The sequence below is a fragment of the Electrophorus electricus genome, chromosome 2, assembly GCF_041902795.1.
Source record: "Electrophorus electricus isolate QZ-2024a chromosome 2, ASM4190279v1, whole genome shotgun sequence".
Lineage (NCBI taxonomy): Eukaryota > Metazoa > Chordata > Actinopteri > Gymnotiformes > Gymnotidae > Electrophorus > Electrophorus electricus.
The window spans coordinates 1,252,455-1,273,992 of NC_137498.1; the positions used below are offsets into that span (position 1 = coordinate 1,252,455).

Sequence of the window (21,538 nt, forward strand, 5' to 3'; positions counted from 1 at the left end):
TATTTACACAATTATTTATGTCCTCCCTCATCATCGGCAGTTTAATAACTACTCAGGTAGACGGAAAGATAGCTGCCATCTCACACTCGCCCGTTCCCAGGACGCGTCTGGGTTAGACAGTACATGTTCATTTACTGTGGATGTGTTTCTCGTTCACCACTCAGTACCTGAATAAAGATGATATTCACATTAATTATGTATTTAAAAGTGTGAGACAGCCCACTGAGACAGAGCCCAATGTGAGAAAATAATAAAACATGAAGAGAAGACCAAAGAGACTGTAAAGTTTTGATTTGTGAGCCGCAAAGATAAAGGCCTCATGCACTTTACCATGCTAGGACATTAGGGTTAGGGTTAGTGTGTGAGGGTTAGGGTTAGTGTGTGAGGGCAGTGAGGAGGGTTAGGGTTAGTGTGTGTTAGAGTTAGGATTAGTGTGTGAGGGCAGTGAGGAGGGTTAGGTTAGTGTGTGAGGGCAGTGAGGAGAGTTACTGTGTTAGGGTTAGTATGTTAGGGTCTGGAGGGTTAGAATGTTAGGGTTAGTGGGTCAGGGTGTTATGCTACTTTCATTATTATGGTGCAGGTAAGATTGAGAATGTTTAATGTGCCATTTACACTGACTCTGTTGAACTGAATTAAACTGAATTAAACTGTTGTAGCTACTAGTAGAGGCAGGTGTTTTCAACACGAAGGTCATATGTTTGATTCCTCAGGAACATACATACTCATTAACATGTGTTTCCATACACGCTGATTAACATGTGTTTCCATACATGCTGATTAACATGTGCTTCCATACATGCTGATTAATATGTGTTTCCATACACGTTGATTAATATGTGTTTCCATACACGCTGATTAATATGTGTTTCCATACATGCTGATTAACATGTGTTTCCATACACAGCACTGAATGTCTTTCTGGATGAGTGTCTGATAAGAACAGGGAACTCCTCCCTTTACCCTGGAGATGTGCACCTGGGAGGGAGGGTTGTGTGTATGTGTGTGTGGTCTAATCATGGCCAGCTAAACGTCCTGCCTGTGATCTGGTAAAACTTTTGGTTGAAGGGGTGGAAGAAGTGTTGGAGTTTCTCTAGCACGGTAGCGTTGACGTGGGGATGCGCACGGCCCTTACTGCCTGCCAGGCACTTCCTGTAGTGCAGGCTGACTCGCAGGCAGTAGAAGCCGCGGGTGGAGTTGAAATACAGATCGTCCTGGCTGATCCTCGGGGGCAGGCGGAGAAATCGCTCCACCAGCTGTAACTCGGACAGCGGCTCTGAGATAAGCCGGTCGCCATCCACGATGTGAAACTGCTCGACAGGAAAGAACTCCAGCCAGCGCTCCAGGTGCTTGGTGTAGATGCTGGTCCAGACAGCCTTGTACTTGGGGTTCACCTCTAGGCTGCTGGAGTCGATTGCCAGCGTCTCGAACCTGCGGTAAGTTTTGTTCTTGCGCTGCTTTCCCTCCAGCACTTGCGTGTAGTCGGAGACGGCGCGAGTGGTGGGCTCACGCACGATGAGCAGCAACCTGATGGACGGGTCCATCCTGAAGACCCGCTCGGGAACCTTCTCTGTGGTGAAGTAGGCGGGGCTCTTCTCGATGGTGGTCTGCTGGCGGAGGGAGAAGGGCATCCTGTGGCGGTACCAGGACACACCACGGACGTAGTTCTGGTCGTTGTCGAAGAAGTGCACCTCCTGGGAGGCCTTCACCACAGCGGGGTGGAGGTTCAACATCTCCAGCAGGGCCCGAGTTCCACCCTTCCTCACCCCAATGATGAGAGCCCGTGGCAGCTGCTGGATCAGGCGCCCTCTAGTGGTGCTGCCCCTGCGCAGCTCAGGCAAAAGACCCCATTTATACTGGAGCATGCGCAGGGGCACCTGTGCCGGGAGGCCAGGAGAGGGCAGTGTGTTCTGAAGGGGGCAGGTGGGCTGGCGCCTGCAAGAACAATGTTGCATGATGTTTCCATGAACAATGAAATGTGGATCATATCATGTAGATGATGAGTGGAGGAATGTTACCTCTGCAGGGTGGAGACGTGGGTCAGCAGGTACAGGAGAGTTCCCACCAGCACACTGCACACAAACACCTGCTTCTGGGTTAGGGACAGCATTACACCATCTCCATCTCCACCTACACACACACACATCTGGGTTAGGGACAGCATCACACCATCTCCACCTACACACACACACACACACACAAACACAGCTGGGTTAGGGACAGCATCACACCATCTACACACACACACTTCATTTCAGAAGGTCTTATACTTAGCATTAGACAGCCTGGCAGTGCTACTGTTATTGTATGAAACAAAAGCTCTCCAACAAGGACATACACAGCAGATAAGGCCTGTGATGTTCCGGCTGGGATACAGCCTGCTCTCACCGACCTGTGACAGCTGAGAAGCACAACTACGGTTAGCTGGTCTAGCAGTAGTAGCAGCTCAGTGGTGAAGGTACTGGATGAGTAATTAGAAGGTTGCTGGTTCAAGCCCCACCATAGCTATGTTACCACTGTTAGGGCCCTGAGCAAGAACCTCAATTGCTCAAGTTGTAATTTTTGCATAATGGTGTCAGATAAATGCTGTGATACATGTGACTGGCCACCAGAGGGCCCCCTCCCCACATTTCTAACAGTGACCATAGCTACTGATCAACACCAAGCTGTTTAAGTCCACCATAAGCTCAGTATCTTTGAGACGTCTTATAAATAGCGATCCTTGTGCATGTAAATTGTTTTTGTACTGTATAATTTTTTGGACATTTCATCATCATTGGGTGTGTTTATACTTTTTGTTTGGATCCCTTTGTCTGGACCAAACAAGAACATTATACATCATTACATTTTTGTCCTGGTTTACACTCATAAATTCACAATTGAAACAAAACAAGTTGTTATTTTTTTTAAGTATGATACAGTCTATGTGCTTAAAGCAGTTGTCAGAGTTGTGTTTACCTGTTGGTATTTTTACCATCTGGAAGTTAACAAGTATGAACACACCCTTAATCATGACATCTGGGTTTCAGGGTGTGTTCAGACTCAGTAGCTTGCTCGATTCTTTCAAACTCTGGTGCACCAAATAAGTGGACCAGGACTGCCTGATCAGGTGGATCTCAGTCCGTTTCTAAATGAATTCGGTTCGTTTAAAGTATGAACACAAAATAACCGAAGGCATGTAAATGACCCAAACACAGGACAAGATGTCAAAAGGCAGGACAGTAAACGCACTGTGACAGAATGCAGTTCATTTTTAAAAAGATTATTTTCTTTTACTCATTGTAAACATAGGTGGTCTCCTCTTTGTAGCATTCCTTCTCTAGTTTGTGCAGCAGCAAGAAATCTGGTGCTGTCGTCCACCCTTTACTGTGTTTCCAGATGGTAAAAATACCACCAGGTAAACACAACCCTGATAAGAAGAGGTGTATTAATGCCATAGACTGTGTCACACTTTTTCTTGGTCCAATGGAACCGAACTACATGTATGAACATACCCTTAATCATCAACTCTTGCGCTGTAGAGGTGTTTTATTCCACCAGACCATCACACTCTGCATCCTCACTCAGCATTCTAGTTACCATATAAACACACAAACGTGTGCTCCTCCTCCTCAGCACAGGGTCAGTGAAAGGCACGGTGCTTCAGGCCTCTGAGACAAAGGTCTGATGTGAGTTTCTCTCTCTCTCTCTCTCTCTCTCTCTTGCTCTCTCTCTCCCTCCCTCCATTTGCTCCCTCTTATGTTCAATGCCAGTCTTCTTTCTCCTTCTCTCTTCTTTCTCTCTTCTTGAGTCTCAATGTGTCTCCTCTCTGTCTCAAGATCCCTCCCCTTCTTTTTTCAGGGGTTTCCGAGGGATTTTTGCAGTATCTGGCAACTCTTCAAGCACCCTGTAATGTCATTAAGCAATGCCAAGCACCCCATTCTCTAACATTATGTGTAAGTCAATGAGGTCCATCCTGTCGGCTCGCTAACTCTCTCTCACACACACACACACACACACACACACACACACACGCACACACACTTACTACCTGCATCTGCTGCCAAATGGGTGAAGTCATTAAGATAAATGTAGCAGCGTGCAGCTGTATAGTGGTCTCTGTAATATTCATCTCATATTAAATATTCTCTCTCTCTCTCACACACACACAAAGCAGGTCCTAGACCTTTCCTGACTTGTTACCCCTTCCTTCAACACACACCCTGAAGCACAGAGAGAAGAGAAAGAGGGATAGGGAGAAAGATGAGAGTGTGATAGACAGCCTGCAACTCTGTGAGATCACAGCAGTACCATGTCACATGGGATTACCTCATTACTAGATCTGATCATCTGAATCAGACTGCCAGCATTCATCTGATCTGCTCAATCTCACAGAAGATTATAGATGGTGTGACTCACTGCAGAGGTCGGATTAGAGATAGAGAAAAGTAATGCCATTTTACACTACGACAGAATTACTATATTACTGTGGTAGCAGGTTTTAGGTGAGGACTATACACTATAACATTATACATTAATTATAACATAGCAGTAGTGCTAGTATCTGTAGTCATATAGAGGTCGTTCTACAACACTATTCCCTGGCTAGGGTACTACATTACCACAGCACTAAAACTCCCTTCCTTCTCCGGAGACGTGCATAGTTTGTACCTGCGTTGTGCGAGATTTTTCAGTGTTTGGGATGTCTCTCTGCTCGCGCTATACAGCAGCTGTGCACGGTCATGTGCATCATGGCTGCATGTGGAGAAGCATCCTTGCAGAACTGGACAAACGTGCGCATTCGCTCAGAGCGCGGAGCCGGGAGGGAATGGGAAAGCGCTTCCTTTAGTGTACCAGGCCGGTCATCTGAGCTCACAGTCGAACGGCTCCGATTTATAACGCTTTAGTATTTGTCGTTAGCTTAACTGCCTTGCTACGTTTGCTAAATAAACGAAAGCAACAGAAGGTCCGCGCGTACCAGCGTAGCGTGCATGAACTCCGCGCGACGCACCCGTAGATCCGCCCGTCCCTCCACGAGCGCACGAATCCCGACGCGTCCCGCTGTGAGAGTAACGCCTGGGTCACTGCAGGGAGACGCACCAGCGAACAGCAAAGGTCAACACACACACACACCTCACAACACACTACGGCGGGACCGCTGTCCTTCCTACGAGCACGGGGAGGACGGGCGCTCGCGCTTCTGGGTCCTTGCTTCGCCGCGCCACGCGTCAGACACCGCGTGCTTCTCGGACCAAATGCGACAGAGAGCGCAGAAGGGAACGTGTCGAAGTTGTACACTGTTTTAAAACGGGTTTGTAGTCACTAACGACGTAATCGTTACAGCCATTCATTACTTTGCCAGGTAAACACCAGCACTCACTGTGGACCGGAAAGGTCACGTGCCACTCCGCGAGCTGGTGCTCGAGAGCTGCTCGGTCCCGTGAACAAACTCACTTCTCAAGGAGGAGCCTTTTAAAGCCGGTGTGGTGTAAGTGGCAAAGAGGGTTAGGGTTAAAACTGACCCTAGGGTTAACCCTAACCCTAAGCCAGTGTGGTGTAAGTGGCAAAGAATGCGCAATACATCTGGTCCACTTACTAGTCTAGTACATTAACCCCTCACCTCGGTTCTACTAAAGAGGTTTCTCAGCATGGAAGTGGAGTCCACATGGCAGAAATCCATATGAATGGAAAACTTCTCCTCAGTGTAGAAATAGTTGGTGTAGTTGGGGAATCACACCAGGAATCGATACACTGCAGCTAAAGGTGTTTTCAGTTGTGTGTGGCAGAGTGATGGAGTCTACACAGAGTCTGAGGAGTGCAGACAGGCGCTCCTGAAACAGTAAAGTGACTAGACAGACTGTACCAGGACAATGCAACTGATCCTATATGTACAAATATTTATAGATAGAACCCATAAATATATATATGGTACTTATACGTTCCTATACATATGAAGGAACCCAACTACATGCTATATGCATAATAAATGTAATGCTGAGCGGAGAGTAGTGAGATTTATTCCAGAATCAGAGTCGCTAAGGCAGTCCAGGGTCATAGAGCCAACACGGAGAGTACGGGGATACATGATTAACAAAACAAACACATTTGTTTTGGAGGCAAACAGAGGAAGCAGGCTAAAACAAAGACTAGGGAAAACTCAGGGCTAAGATACACAGCGTACAAACCAACACATTCACATAAACGTAACAAAGCCCAACACATTCAAATGAACAGTCAAAAACACTGGGCACCAGACAGGGTTTAAATACATGAACTTAATACTAGAAACGAGGTGTGGAAAATCAAACGAGGGGAGGAGAAAATGAAACCATGGAATGGAACTTAAAAACCCGGGAGGGACTGATCGTGACAGTAAACTCCACTATATACTTTATTATATTAGTGCAATACAATTATAAGTGTCACAATAATGAATAATTAATACTAGACAAAGCTAAAAGGAGGACTAGCAGAATTGATGGTGTGTGTGTTGGCTGGACGACATGGATGGACGTCCTTTCTTTAGTGTTTGTTGTTTGAGGAACACAGTCAATATCCTGAATGCAAGACTGCTGATTTTAGGCCAATGATCCCCTGCAAACAGACAAACCAGTAATGTGTGTTTTCTTTGTTAAATCACTGGACATTTCCAAACAGTCTCCATGACCTGCCTTAGTGAAGTTTGACACCAGATAATGTCACCGAAGTAAGAGCAAACAAAATGTGTGTTAGGAATGATACTGTGTAATCAATAGAGAGAAATCGCTGAGACAGACACTCACACTCAAAGCAAAGGAGAAAGGAAACCCCTTAAAGAGAAGTTGGCTCCGAATCTGACACCTTTAGATAATGCCCTTATAAGCAGTGTTAGCATCAGTTACGTGTGTGTAAGCGAGAGTTAGAGAGGGGTTGTGTCTGTGTGTGTATGAGAACACGAGAGAGAAATCATGTGTGTTTGTAGGAGAGAATGAGAAATGGATTGTGTGTGAGTGTATGTGTAAGAGGAAGATTAATTTTAGTTCATTATTATAGTAAAGCTATGCGTTATGCTCCGTTTGTGGCGTGGGCTATGTGGTAAGGTTTGTTGGGTGAGATCAGTCTAAGTGATGCATCCGTCATCCTGGTCATCTCCCTAAATGACCGGAAACCAGTCATAGCTGATAATTACCAGAGCTCTGTACTGGTTCCCAGTTCATTTTAGAGCCAAATGGATCCACTAAGCATGTAACTCACCTGCACAGAGTGAAAATCAGCAGAGCTGCTACACTGTGTCCACTCAATAATAATGAATAACAATGAATAATGAATAATAATAAATAATAATGAATAACAATGAATAATGGATAATAATAAATAATAATGAATAACAGTGAAGTAGAGTGGAAACAGGGGAGCTACCTCTGAGACACTGTGTCCACTCAGTAATAACGATTACAGACCTGTAGCTTTCACTGATTAAATGCTTAGAGAAATAGACTGTCTACATTAAAACCAGAGGTAAATTCAAATTTAGAAACATTAAAATCAGAGGGTTAGGGTTAGAGGTAAATTCACACTTAGACTCATTCCAGTTTGCTTACAGATGGGGCAGAATACACATAATGTTATTAACCCCATTACATGTTTGATTCTGAACCCTAAGGCTTATGCACACTTGCTTTCTGTTGATTTTAGTTCTGCTTTTAATACTATCATAGTCAAAATATGTAACCATAGTCCTTCACAACACTGCCCTTAACCAGATATGTTCCTACCTTGTGTCCATACTGATAATGCATTCGCATGGACAACTCATGTTGATGGTGTGTGTTCCAGATTACACTAAATGCTATATTTTTGAAGAAGGTTTGGCGTGTATGGAATTAGTGAGAAACTTATGTTTCTATTTTATCAGGCTGTTTTAGAATTTAACACATTATGTTATGCAGGCATGGTAAAGTTCATTTAAAATGGACAAAGGTCAGACAACAGCAAGCCAGACGCTGCTGTAAATACCACACTGCTATACATGTCACGCTAGTATAATACCACACTGCTATACATACCACGCTAGTATAATACCACACTGCTATACATACCACGCTAGTATAATACCACACTGCTATACATACCACGCTAGTATAATACCACACTGCTATACATACCACGCTAGTATAATACCACACTGCTATACATAAATACCTAAATACCACACTGCTATACATATCATGCTAGTATAAATACCACACTGCTATACATACCACGCTAGTATAATACCACACTGCTATACATACCACGCTAGTATAATACCACACTGCTATACATACCACGCTAGTATAATACCACACTGCTATACATACCACGCTAGTATAATACCACACTGCTATACATACCACGCTAGTATAATACCACACTGCTATACATACCACGCTAGTATAATACCACACTGCTATACATAAATACCTAAATACCACACTGCTATACATATCATGCTAGTATAAATACCACACTGCTATAAATACGCTAGTACACATACCATGCTGCAATACATACCACGCTAGTATAAATACCACACTGCTATAAATACACTGCTATACATACCACGCTCTTATAAATACTACGCTAGCATAAATGCCACAGATTTATCTGACACTTTTATCCAAAGCAACTTACAAATATAACTGAGCACAACTTGAGTAATTGAGGGTTAAGGGTCTTGCTCAGGGGCCCAACAGTGGCAACTTGTCAGTGGTGGGACTTTAGCTGGAACCTCCTGATTACTAGTCTAGTACCTTAACTGAGCTTCCTGCTGTGTGATTGGGCTCCACAGTAGCTATAGTGCCTCTGTATAAACTACACAAGCCCCATTACAGCAAACCCAACCGCTTTCCTTCCCTTATCAGGTACACTACCTACATGAGGAGACTGAATCCAATGTTTTACCGCCATCATGTGGTGAGCAGGGGTAATGTATCCAGAAACACCTCAGCATAAGTGAGCAATAAATACCTCAGTGAGCCATAAACACAAATGCGCAATAATGCTTTATTTCTACACAATGAGCTGATACATTTGAAAATTGTAGCATTAAAATACATATAAATACATAATGAAACCACAATTAATCAGTATTACATACTTAGTCCATTACTAATTTAAATTGATTAGCTACGAGGTCCAGTTTGTCTGAACTCTCCATAACAATGCACTGCTGTGCACAGATCAGTTCTACACGGCTTTCAATTATTCATCAAATAACAGTTATATATACAAAATACTATAGAACTTAGTGGTAGTGTGCAATCTATTCATTCTGTTATAGTAAATATTCAGCAAACTTTATTAGAAACACCTTCCAGTTCCTACTCTCTCCAACACACATTCACTGACACGCACACACACAATCTCTAACGCGCACACACTCACTAACGCGCACACACTCACTAACGCTCTCACACTCACTAACGCTCACACACTCACTAACGCTCACACACTCACTAACGCTCACACACTCACTAACGCTCTCACACTCACTAACGCTCTCACACTCACACACAAGCTAACACACACACATACACACAGACAATCTAACACACATTCACTGATGCACACTCTAACACACACTCTCCCTACCCTGTTCATCATGGGTCGGTCCCTGACATGGTAGTTATATGGGAGTGTGTGTTAGACTGGTGTGGCAGAAGTGTGTCTGGAGGCTTCCTTACGCATCAGTGTTCTGGTGGGCTGTATACACACTACTAGGTTATTATAATAAAGGCTTTTAAGAAAGTGGCTTTTGAGTGTAAATACAGTATTTCGTGCAGTCAGTTATGTGTCAATTATTAATTACATTGCAATAAATATAAACGGTTGTATATTTAATTTCATAAAAATGAAAAAAAATTAGGTTCTCGTTAAAAATCACAGTTCTAGTTCATTCCAGGGGAGGGAAAAAAAAAAAAAATCAGATTTGGATTGTATCGAGCCTTTGTGTTTAAAACCGAGGAGTGTTTAGCTTTCACACAGCGTTGATCTGCTCTCTTGCAAACGCATGCAAATTTTGGCACAAAATAGACTGTAACACTGCCTATATTATCAATTATATTACTGGATTGTACTGTGCTGGGCAGCATTAAAATTAAGATAATATATGTTTTTCAAATTAATCTGATGATTTTAAAGGCACAGGATGCTGTAAAGAATGCTATAGCCGCCTGTTTACTGACAACGCTATCAGATGCTGCTCTTGGAAGCGTCTACACCTGCAGAGTTTAGTTCCTGACCCGTCCTGGTTCAGAGCAGCAGAGGTGGGGCACGTGGTGCTGTGCGCTATCAGCGGTTTGCGTCGTCGTAGGAGCTGATGTCCCGGTCAAATCTACCACCCACAGCGTTTAGTTCCAGCCCTGTCCTGGTTCAGAGAAGCAGAGGTGGTATGTGTGGCGGTGGTGTGTGCTGGCACTCAGTAGCGGTTCGCGTCATCATAGGAGTTGATGTCCAGGTCAAAAAAGTCTTCCAGCTTCCACTGCAGAGTTTCAAAGGTGGGCCGGTCAGAGGGGACGTCCTTCCAGCACTCCAACATGATGTCATACAGCACGGTGGGGCAGCGGGCGGGGCGGGGCATCCGATAGCCTGTACGCAACTTCTGCACCACCTGGTAGTTAGTGAGAGCTAACAAAGAGAGGGCCTATTATAATTGTGTGTGTGTGTGTGTGTGTGTGTGTTTCAGTCTTAGATACAGTTAACATTTTGGTGTAAATCAAAAGATGCTGTCTCACCTGGGTAGGGCATCTATCTCACCTGGGTAAGGTCCCACCTGGCTAGGGCATCTATCTCACCTGGGTAGGGTCTCACCTGGGTAGGGCATCTATCTCACCTGGCTAGGGCATCTATCTCACCTGGGTAAGGTCCCACCTGGCTAGGGCATCTATCTCACCTGGGTAGGGTCTCACCTGGGTAGGGCATCTATCTCACCTGGCTAGGGCATCTATCTCACCTGGGTAGGGTCTCACCTGGGTAGGGCATCTGCCCAAAGGTCATGATTTCATAGAGCAGGATGCCGAAGGACCAGACATCAGATTTAATGGAGAACTTGTTGTCGTGAATGGCTTCTGGAGATGTCCACTTCACCGGGAACTTGGTCCCCTCACGGGGCTCATACACATTCTCATCTTTCTGAGAGAGAGAGAGAGAGAGAGAGAGAGAGAGAGAGAGAGGGAGGGAGAGAGGGAGGGAGGGAGAGGGAGGGGCTGATGATCTGAAGTTGGAGCGAATGGCTGCAGGTGATCTGAGCAGCGAAACGTGAAACTCACCAAGAAAACTCGTGCAAGGCCGAAATCGGCAACTTTGACCACGTTGTTGTCCCCCACCAGGACGTTCCGAGCCGCGAGGTCCCTGTGGATGTAATTCTGGAGCTCTAAATAGGCCATTCCGGATGCCACCTGGGCTGCCATCTCAATCTGGTCAGAGACTTGCAAACACTGCCCTTTGTCCTCTGTGAGGAACAGACATGGGAGAGAGAGAGAGAGAGAGAGAGAGAGAGAGAGAGAGAGAGAGAGAGAAAGAGAGAAACATGTTACTGTTTCTGTAATATGTCTCTAACAATCTTAACGTTCATCTCCTTTTAGACTTAAATGCTGCATTTGACACAATTCATCATGACATACTTATCAGCTGTCTCTTAGCTGTTGGAACTGCCAACACTGTTTGGTTTCATGGTTCACTTTTTATATTTCCTAATATTGAATTTCCTAAGATCTCACATTGGTACTGATCCTCGGCTGGCTCCTTTTCATTATCTATATGTTCAATATCTATACCACATTAAGTGCCGCATTTGACACAATTAACCATAATTTACTTGTTGCCCGCCTCTCAACCATTGGCATTACTAACACGGTTCTTGAATGGTTCTCGTCCTATATTTCTAATAGAACACATTTTGTTGTTTTAGGTAAACACAAATCGCATCCTGCTACTGTCAGTCGAGGTGTTCCCCAGGGATCTGTCCTTGGCCCTCTCCTGTTCATTATCTATATGCTACTCCTTGGTCAGATTATCCACAGGCATGGTCTTCGTTTCCACTGTTATGTGGATGACACTCAGATCTATATTAACACCGAGGCTAACACTACCCTACCACTTTACTCTCCTGTATGCAAGATCTCAAGCAGTGGATGAGCATAAATTTCTAAAAACTCAATTCTGATTAAACAGACTTTCTACTTGTTGGCCCAAAGTCCAAAAAATCTGAATTCTCCAATCTTAAATCTGGACAGTATCTTGTTGTCGGTGAGGAACCTTGGCATACTTTTTGACTCCTCTCTCTTTTGAACCTCCACAATATTGCTAGTCTTGGGCCCATGCTCTTCACACACAACGCTGAGACCTTGGTTCACGCCTTCATCACATCCCGTCTTGATTAGTGTAACGCTCTCCTCATTGGCAGAATCCTCCTTCATATAAGGAAATTAGTCTGCATCACCACTGGTCTACATCAGCTACACTGACTCCCTGTCCCTGAACGCATTCAGTTTAAAATCCTCCTCCTTACATTCAAAGCTCTGCACGGTCTTGCACCTCCCTATCTAGCTCAACTCTTACACCCTTACTACCCCACCCATAAACGTCGGTCCTCTAGTGCAGGTCTTGTCTCCATCCCAAAGTTTAGACTGGTGTCTGTAGGAGGCAGATCCTTTAGTGTCATAGGCCCAAAACTCTGGAACACTTTATCTCAATCTCTCTGTCTACTCCACACTCTCCTCCTTCAAATCTCATCTTAAAACAAACCATTTCCCCATATACTTTTCATAACCTCTTTTCTTATCTGTAGTTGTTAATAATTGTGTTGTTTGTGTTAATTTGTCAAATGTTTTTTTTCACTGGCATCGTAAAGCAACCTTGTATCTGTGAAAGGCGCTATATACATTGAAATTATTATTATAATTATTAATAATAATATAATACGTTTATTATCCATACGTTACTTAAACAGTGGATGAGCATAAACTGTCTGATTTTGCTCCCTTGACAGCATCATTGTCAGTCATGGGCCGTTTGGAACCTTGGTAAACCTTTTGACTCCTGTGATCCCCAAAACACGTCTTCAGCCCATAATCACAAAACACGCTGACACACAGGTTCACGTGTGCATCACCTCGTCGTGTTCACTGTAACTCTCTCTTCACTGGTAGGCCAAACAAAACCATCCACTCACTTCAGCATGTCCACAAACCTAAATTCTCTCACATACTAAAAATCAGCAGCCCTGTGTGTGTGTGTGTTTGTGTGTGTTTGTCCGTCCTTCCGGTTTAAAACAATATACTGCATTCTTTACATCACTAGAACTGAGAGAGAGAGAGAGAGACAGAAAGTGTGCGTGTGTCTCACTCTGCAGGTACTCTAGAAGACTGCCGTTACTCATGAGCTCAGTGATGATGTAGATGGGCTCCTCCACGGTACAGACGGCGTACAGCTGGATCAGTTTAGGGTGACGCAGTTTCTTCATGATCTGAGCCTCACGCAGGAAGTCCTGGGAGTCCATACTGCCTGAGGGGCAACAACACAGTCTGAGCTGTGTGTGTGTGTGTGTGTGTGTGCACGCGTGCGTGCGTGCGTGCTTGCATGTAAGCATGTTTACCTGGTCTTAGAGTTTTTACACCGACTGCCGTTTGTGTGTGCGCGCACCTGGTTTGAGAGTTTTAACAGCAACTGTTGTGTGTGTGTGTGTGTGTGTGTGTGTGTGTGTGTGTGTGTGTGTGTGTGTGTGTGTGTGTGCGCGTGCCTGGTTTGAGAGTTTTAACTGCAACTGCCGTGGTGTCGTTCCACACTCCTTCGTAAACCTCTCCAAACTGTCCCGCACCCAGCTTCCTCATCAGATGAACAGAACTACGGGCAATCTCCCACTGATCCACCGTGTTGTATGACAGACCGTGCGTCTGTGGGGCTTCAGTCTAACACACAAACACACACACTGTTGGGGAGGTGGAGGTTGGTGTGAGAGGGGTGGTGGTGGAGGTCAGTGTGAAGGGGTGGAGGTAGACGTTGGAGTGATGGGTGGGGTGGTGAATGTCGGTGTGAAGGAGGTGGTGGTGAAGGTCATTGTGAGGGTGGAGATGGTTGTGGAGGTCAGTGTGAGGGTGGAGGTCAGTGTGAAGGACATGGTGGAGGTCAGTATGAGTGTGGAGGTGGTGGTGGTGGTCAGTATGAGTGTGGAGGTGGTGGTGGAGGTCTGTGTGAGGGTGGAGGTGATGGGAGCTGAACCTTTTTACAGGGCAGCGCAAGCCGTATACAGAGTCCGCTGTCATTCTGGCTGTAGTGCTGCACCAGATCCCTCAGAGCAGGAAACGTCTGAGTCCTGGACACGTAGTACTGGCCATTGTCCAAACGCTTGATCTTATAGTGCTTTACGCTGCCCTGATCCAACACTGCGCACACACACACACACACACACACACACACACACACACACGTTAGTGTAAGATGATATTGTCAAACATTTTGCTGACATGGATGAGTAGTTCTGACTGCCCAGGGGTCAGGTGAGGGTGGGGGGGTCATTGGGAGTGTTTGTGGGGGAAGTCAAGGGAAAGGGGCAAAACACAGTGTATGGGGGGTGCAAGGGGCAGTCTGTGGGGGGGGGGGGGGGCAGTTTCAGAGCTGTAATAAGGAAAAAACCTTGACTCTCAAATCACTAATCCATTCTACTCTTACAATGGGTGGTGTCAGGAGACAGGCAGAGAGCGAGAGCGAAAGAGAGAACAACAGCGAGAGATAGAAAGAGAGAGAGAATGAGAGAGGGAGCGAGAGCGAGTGATGATAACATGACTCAGTCTCTGGAATGGGGAAACACTCACATTAGAGCAGATATCTAACCCTATCCAGTGCTGGCAGGAAGATGAGAGATTACAAACACATCCAAATATTCTGCTCCAGTGAAGGAGCTGCCATCTTCACTCTCACATCTACACCCTGTGAGTTCCTAAACTCACAGTCAGCTTCGACCACTTATTAATAAGAGTAGTAGACTAGTGGTTGGGGTTAGGATTAGTTAGCATTAGCAGTAGACTAGTGGTTAGACTTAGCTGGCTGATTGTTCAAATCACATCTCGAGGGCATCAGGTGAAGCCATGCGCCCCTTGCACAGGGGTGTGATCTATTCAGCCACATTTGGATCAGCCACATTTAAAAGATACCGTTAACGAGCCAAAAACAAAGACCGATTTGGGTAGTAAATTGTAGTTACGCAAATACGCTAAGACAGAAACAAAGAAAGAGGGAAGAGAGAGAGAGAGTAAAGTTAAATGTGTAAAGTGTGAATGTTAAAGCCAGTGTTGACTGTTGCATTCGACTGGCTGGTTTTTCAGACACTTCCTCATTCCATGTGAGGGAGGTTTTGTTGCTAACATTGTCCTGGGCTCAGAGGTTAGGGTTCATTCACTCATTACATTTATGGCATTGGTGGGGATGAGGCTTGAACTGGCAACCTTCAGATTACTAGTCTAGAACCTTAACCACTGAGCCCTTGGTTAGGGTTAGACCCCTGCTAGTGTGAGATTGTTAGGGATGCGTGTTATTGACAGGAAAAATAAATTAAAAAAGAAACAGGAAATACAGTGAGATAGAGAGCGAGAAAGAGAAAGAGAGAGAGAAAGAGAGAGAGATGAAAGGGGGAGGGGACAGTGATGATGGGTGTGGTTGTTGCCTAGATACAACCTGTTGATTTACCTTACAATTCACAACGGTGTGTTTCCACTGGGACATTTCATTCATTTAGTTCGGCTATAACCAAGGTTAGAATGTATGCATGTACGTGTGTGCGCACTTGTGTGCATGTGTGTGTGAATATGTTCGCATGAGTGTGTGTATGTGTATGCACATGAACGTGTGCATGTGTGTGTGTGTGTACCTGAGAGATCTGCAGCCTGGCTCTCACACTGTCTGATGTATCTGATGTATGTGTGTTTGTGTTTGTGTGTATACCTGAGAGTGACAGTTCCCCAGCCTGGCTCTCACACTGTCTGATATGTGTGTGTGTGTGTGTGTGTGTGTGTGTATATACCTGAGAGCGACAGTTCCCCAGCCTGGCTCTCACACTGTCTGATGTGTGTGTGTGTGTGTGTGTGTGTGTGTGTGTGTGTGTCTGTGTGTGTGTATATACCTGAGAGCGACAGTTCCCCAGCCTGGCTCTCACACTGTCTGATGTGTGTGTGTGTGTGTGTGTGTGTGTGTGTGTGTGTGTGTGTATATACCTGAGAGCGACAGTTCCCCAGCCTGGCTCTCACACTGTCTGATGTGTGTGTGTGTGTGTGTCTGTGTGTGTGTATATACCTGAGAGCGACAGTTCCCCAGCCTGGCTCTCACACTGTCTGATGTGTGTGTGTGTGTGTGTGTGTGTGTGTCTGTGTGTGTGTATATACCTGAGAGCGACAGTTCCCCAGCCTGGCTCTCACACTGTCTGATGTGTGTGTGTGTGTGTGTGTGTGTGTGTGTCTGTGTGTGTGTATATACCTGAGAGCGACAGTTCCCCAGCCTGGCTCTCACACTGTCTGATGTGTGTGTGTGTGTGTGTGTGTGTGTGTGTCTGTGTGTGTGTATATACCTGAGAGCGACAGTTCCCCAGCCTGGCTCTCACACTGTCTGATGTGTGTGTGTGTGTGTGTGTGTGTGTGTGTGTGTCTGTGTGTGTGTATATACCTGAGAGCGACAGTTCCCCAGCCTGGCTCTCACACTGTCTGATGTGTGTGTGTGTGTGTGTCTGTGTGTGTGTATATACCTGAGAGCGACAGTTCCCCAGCCTGGCTCTCACACTGTCTGATGTGTGTGTGTGTGTGTGTGTGTGTGTGTGTCTGTGTGTGTGTGTATATACCTGAGAGCGACAGTTCCCCAGCCTGGCTCTCACACTGTCTGATGTGTGTGTGTGTGTGTGTGTGTGTGTGTGTGTGTGTCTGTGTGTGTGTGTATATACCTGAGAGCGACAGTTCCCCAGCCTGGCTCTCACACTGTCTGATGTGTGTGTGTGTGTGTGTGTGTGTGTGTGTGTGTGTGTGTGTGTGTGTGTGTGTGTGTGTGTCTGTGTGTGTGTATATACCTGAGAGCGACAGTTCCCCAGCCTGGCTCTCACACTGTCTGATGAGAAAAGCGCCGTCCTGGTTTTCTCCAGATAGCAGGAATTTCTCAGCATCCAAACGTTTTACACCTGCAAAGTACCATCTGTGAGAGAAGAGAGAGGGAGGAAGACAGGGAGAGAGAGAGGGAGAGAGAGAGAGAGGGAGGGAGAGAGAGAGAGAGAGAGAGAGAGAGAGGGAGGGAGAGAGAGAGAGAGGGAGGGAGAGAGAGAGGAAGAGAGGGGGGGAGAGAGAGAGAGAGAGGGAGGGAGACAGGGAGAGAGAGAGGGAGGGAGAGAGGAAGAGAGAGAGGGGGGGGGGAGAGAGAGAGAGAGAGAGAGAGAGAGAGAGAAAGGGAGGGACATGCATTTAGTTGTACTGGTGTCCACTATGGTTTCTTTGAGGACAGGACGTCTATAGAGTTCATCAGCTGTTATTTATTCCAGCCATACAAATGCTAAACACACTGGAAGATTTGAACTCAGCTCAACTCATAGCAGCACTATGTCACTGTGCGAGCCAAGCAAGCCGGAGCTAATGTGGCACATTACACTATAAGGCAGTGGTAGCTCAGTGGTTAAGTAATTGACTTGTAATTTCTTCTTGTATAATTTAAAGTGCTTTTAAAACTTGAAGCTTTGCACTGTCACAGACACTGCAGTCATTTCTCAGTGGGGCCGGACTCTTGGGAAGGACAGTGGCCGTAGGCACGCACTAGTAACCCCAGACTGCACATCTTGACTGATATATTACAGTAGGGTACGTTATAGCAGCGTATGTTACAGTAGTGTACCTTACAGCAGGGTACGGTACATGACAGCAGGGTATGGCATAGCAGCGTATGTTACAGTAGTGTACCTTACAGCAGGGTACGGTACATTACAGCAGGGTACGGTACATTACAGCAGGGTACGTTATAGCAGCGTATGTTACAGTAGTGTACCTTACAGCAGGGTACGGTACATTACAGCAGGGTACGGTACATGACAGCAGGGTACGTTATAGCAGCGTATGTTACAGTAGTGTACCTTACAGCAGGGTACGGTACATGACAGCAGGGTACGTTATAGCAGCGTATGTTACAGTAGTGTACCTTACAGCAGGGTACGGTACATGACAGCAGGGTACGTTATAGCAGCGTATGTTACAGTAGTGTACCTTACAGCAGGGTACGGTACATGACAGCAGGGTACGTTATAGCAGCGTATGTTACAGTAGTGTACCTTACAGCAGGGTACGGTACATGACAGCAGGGTACGTTATAGCAGCGTATGTTACAGTAGTGTACCTTACAGCAGGGTACGGTACATGACAGCAGGGTACGTTATAGCAGCGTATGTTACAGTAGTGTACCTTACAGCAGGGTACGGTACATGACAGCAGGGTACGTTATAGCAGCGTATGTTACAGTAGTGTACCTTACAGCAGGGTACGGTACCTTACAGCAGGGTACGGTACTTTACAGCAGGGTATGGCATAGCAGTCCTGAACGGTCCTGGCACTGGACCACCTGTAACAAACTCCTGTCCCTTAAAGCAGCACAGGACACAGTGTTCACATCTATGTGAACGTTCTTTGCTGGTGTCTCTTGATTTATTACTCGTTGAGGTCAATATAGTTAAATCATTAACAGAGTCAGAATCACTTCCTGCTGCCATGTGTATTCTTGTCTGATTTTATCCCTTGTAGGCCACAAGACCAGAAACAGACACAGAAGCACTTCAATCTCAGACCAAACCAAAGAAGAAGGTGAATGGTTTGGGCTGTTTGAGCTATTTCAGCTTTCATCTCCACAACACGGTCCAGATTTAGTTTAGGACAATAGCACAATACAGTAGTCATCACAGCCATCTTATGACATCAAAACTTCTAATCTCGGCTATCAGTCTATGTTCCTCTCTTGCTGTAACACGGCGCACACGCGCACAGACACATGTAGTGACATAAAGAATACAGTATAAAGTGGGTGACGAGTCATTCTGTTCCACCTGAAACCACATTCCACTGAGTATTAAGCACAGAGAGCAGAGCTCTCTATGTGTACATGTGTGTCTATCATTGTGGTTTCAAAAAATATACTGCATTCTTTACATCACTAGAGAGAGAGAGCGCGAGAGAGAGAGAGAGACCTTCTGGTTTAACACAACCTTTATACTGCATTCTTTACATTACTAGAATTAAGTTTGAATGTGTGTGTGTGTGTGTATCTTTCTAATTTAAAACAAGCTGTAGAAGTATCTCACTACATCCAAACACCACTGAACCAAGTATACAGAGTTTGGTGAGAAAGATGAGTTGTACATCAGTGATATCACACAGGCTGCTGGGAGGAGCGGTGTCTTAAAATGGCTGAAAATCTACTACTAAATAAAACTACTGGTGAAAAGCTTAACAAGCAGGTAATGCCCATCATAGTTAGACTTAGTACAGTTACAGCTCAAATGCCTACACTACAAACCAAATATACTAAAAAAACAAAACAAACCCACAACCACAAAAACCCCAACCACGCTAAACACGACCTGCTGATACACCTGTAAATGCTGCAAGTAGACAGGTGCTCTCGACAGCCCAGAGCGGACCTTGGCCCTCCTTACACAGGTCAGGTGTGTAGAGATTGCCAGGTGGGTTACAGGGAAAGACCATGCAAGCACTCGCACTTTCACTAATAAGTGCCAACACTGGAAACCACACGGACACAGGATCATTACCTGAAGGTAACCAGCAGATATGATAATCTCTGGTGAGCATATGAAATGATGAAAGACAGGAAGTCATCAAAAAGTCTGGTCGGTGGAGAGAGAGTCACTTAGGACCGAAAAAACGGGACCTGCCTGAAGGTTACGGTTACTTTCGGACCCCGGTCCCGAGCTCCTGAACATCACAGTTACTCTCGGACCCCGGTCCCGAGCCCCTGATGGTCACGGCTACTCTCGGACCCCGGTCCCGAGCCCCTGATGGTCACGGCTACTCTCGGACCCCGGTCCCGAGCCCCTGATGGTCACGGCTACTCTCGGACCCCGGTCCCGAGCCCCTGATGGTCACGGCTACTCTCAGACCCCGGTCCCGAGCCCGATGGTCACGGCTACTCTCAGACCGGTCCCGAGCCCCTGAACGTCACGGTTACTCTCAGACCCCGGTCCCGAACCCCTGATGGTCACGGCTACTCTCAGACCGGTCCCGAGCCCCTGAACGTCACGGTTACTCTCAGACCCCGGTCCCCAGCGGCTCCTCAAGTCTGACAGATGATATCTCATTAAATGTGCAACATCGAAATTTCTGAATTTTGGAGGAGCGAGCACAGAAACACAAACACGCGCCGGCATCCCCCCCGATACTCACGGCTCTGCGTCCAGACTCTCCACGAGCGCCACGTAATTAGCGGGGATGTAGCCCTGCTTGCTCGCGGAGAGGCCGGTGAGCGCCCTCGCGCGCCACCAGTCCCCGGAGCTCGTGTCCAGGGCTTCCAGCGTGTCCCCCGCGTTGAAGCTCAGGTCCTCCGCAGTGCGCGCCCTGTAGTCGTACAGCGCGATGTACACGTTGCCTGCCATCCGTACAGGAGGGAGGCCGTGCAGAGGCTCCACGGGTGCGGGTCTGATCACCACAATGTCCACTTTCTGGTTTGAGGGCTGAGCTGGTTTTTCTCTGAAACACCGGCACATAGCGCGGCAGCACGCGACTACCCGGGCCCTCAGATCCATCCCGTGCGTCCCGGGGGTCGCCAATTCTGGAGTTTTAACAAACGAGTACCGCGCCTCGCAGTTTCACTGTGGTCCTTGTTCACTGTAGTTCGATAGAAGTTGTGATTGAAACATCCTGGAAAGGTAAATGAAGACAAACGTGACTCTTCACTGGCGAGCCTTCTGTGGCCGTAATAGCAGCGATTTACTGCTTGAAGTAAATACGCGGCATTTCCTGGTAAAGCTCTTCTTCATTCACCTGTCGGGAAACCTGCGCATTCACAGGGCGTCCACTGCGCGTTCACAGCGCATTCACAGCTCAGTCACAGCGGGTTCACAGCGCATTCACAGCTCAGTCACAGCGGGTTCACAGAGCATTCACAGCTCAGTCACAGCGGGTTCACAGAGCATTCACAGCTCAGTCACAGCGGGTTCACAGCTCAGTCACAGCGGGTTCACAGAGCATTCACAGCTCAGTCACAGCGCATTCACAGCTCAGTCACAAGGCGTTCACAGCGCATTCACAGCGCATTCACAGCTCAGTCACAAGGCGTTCACAGCGCGTTCACGGCGCGTTCACGGCACGTTCACGGCGCCACTCTGAACCGCCACAGGCCCCGTTTTGTGTCAGTCCTGAACTTGTCACATGTCCAAATAGCTGCTCATTTAGAGACTCGGTATAATTATTTAAGTAACTGAACTGTAACAGAAGGCATACAGAAACATATGCCTAAAAGCATCATATGTCTATTGAATCGCCTATATTGAAGGAAAATATCACTAAAGGCCTTTTTTTTTTTC

At 46.3% G+C, this 21,538-nt stretch overlaps 2 protein-coding genes across 3 annotated transcripts; both read right to left on the reverse strand.

Moving 5' to 3' along the window:
- Positions 1-140: 140 nt before the first annotated feature.
- LOC113590564 (heparan sulfate glucosamine 3-O-sulfotransferase 5) lies at positions 141-5,343 on the reverse strand. 2 transcript variants are annotated; one of them, XM_027030745.3, is made up of 3 exons: positions 4,955-5,343; positions 2,016-2,127; positions 141-1,932 (listed from the first exon to the last, which is right to left on the reverse strand). In XM_027030745.3, the coding sequence occupies exons 2-3, from the start codon at positions 2,105-2,107 to the stop codon at positions 1,014-1,016; spliced, it is 1,011 nt and encodes a 336-aa protein (XP_026886546.2). In that variant the 5' UTR covers positions 2,108-2,127; positions 4,955-5,343; the 3' UTR covers positions 141-1,013. The 2 variants fall into 2 exon arrangements, with proteins under 2 accessions (XP_026886546.2, XP_026886547.2); XM_027030746.3 differs by lacking the exon at positions 4,955-5,343 and adding an exon at positions 4,306-4,340.
- A 3,643-nt stretch (positions 5,344-8,986) lies between these two features.
- On the reverse strand, positions 8,987-21,467 carry frk (fyn-related Src family tyrosine kinase). The gene is made up of 8 exons (XM_035529063.2): positions 20,400-21,467; positions 17,042-17,163; positions 14,215-14,378; positions 13,736-13,904; positions 13,342-13,500; positions 11,265-11,446; positions 10,965-11,127; positions 8,987-10,623 (listed from the first exon to the last, which is right to left on the reverse strand). Exons 1-8 carry the CDS (start codon positions 20,756-20,758, stop codon positions 10,415-10,417), a joined length of 1,527 nt encoding a protein of 508 aa, XP_035384956.1. The 5' UTR covers positions 20,759-21,467; the 3' UTR covers positions 8,987-10,414.
- Positions 21,468-21,538: the final 71 nt, after the last annotated feature.

Coding starts and splice junctions, on each gene's coding strand:
- frk (XM_035529063.2), bottom strand. CDS start 20,758: ATGGATCTGAGGGCCCGGGTAGTCGCGTGCTGCCGCGCTATGTGCCGG. Junction 13,905..14,214: donor TTGCGCTGCCCTGTAAAAAG/GTTCAGCTCCCA, acceptor TTTGTGTGTTAG/ACTGAAGCCCCACAGACGCA. Junction 10,624..10,964: donor TGGGCAGATGCCCTACCCAG/GTGAGACCCTAC, acceptor TCTCTTTGTTAG/CTCTCACTAACTACCAGGTG.
- LOC113590564 (XM_027030745.3), bottom strand. CDS start 2,107: ATGCTGTCCCTAACCCAGAAGCAGGTGTTTGTGTGCAGTGTGCTGGTG. Junction 1,933..2,015: donor CACGTCTCCACCCTGCAGAG/GTAACATTCCTC, acceptor TTGTTCTTGCAG/GCGCCAGCCCACCTGCCCCC.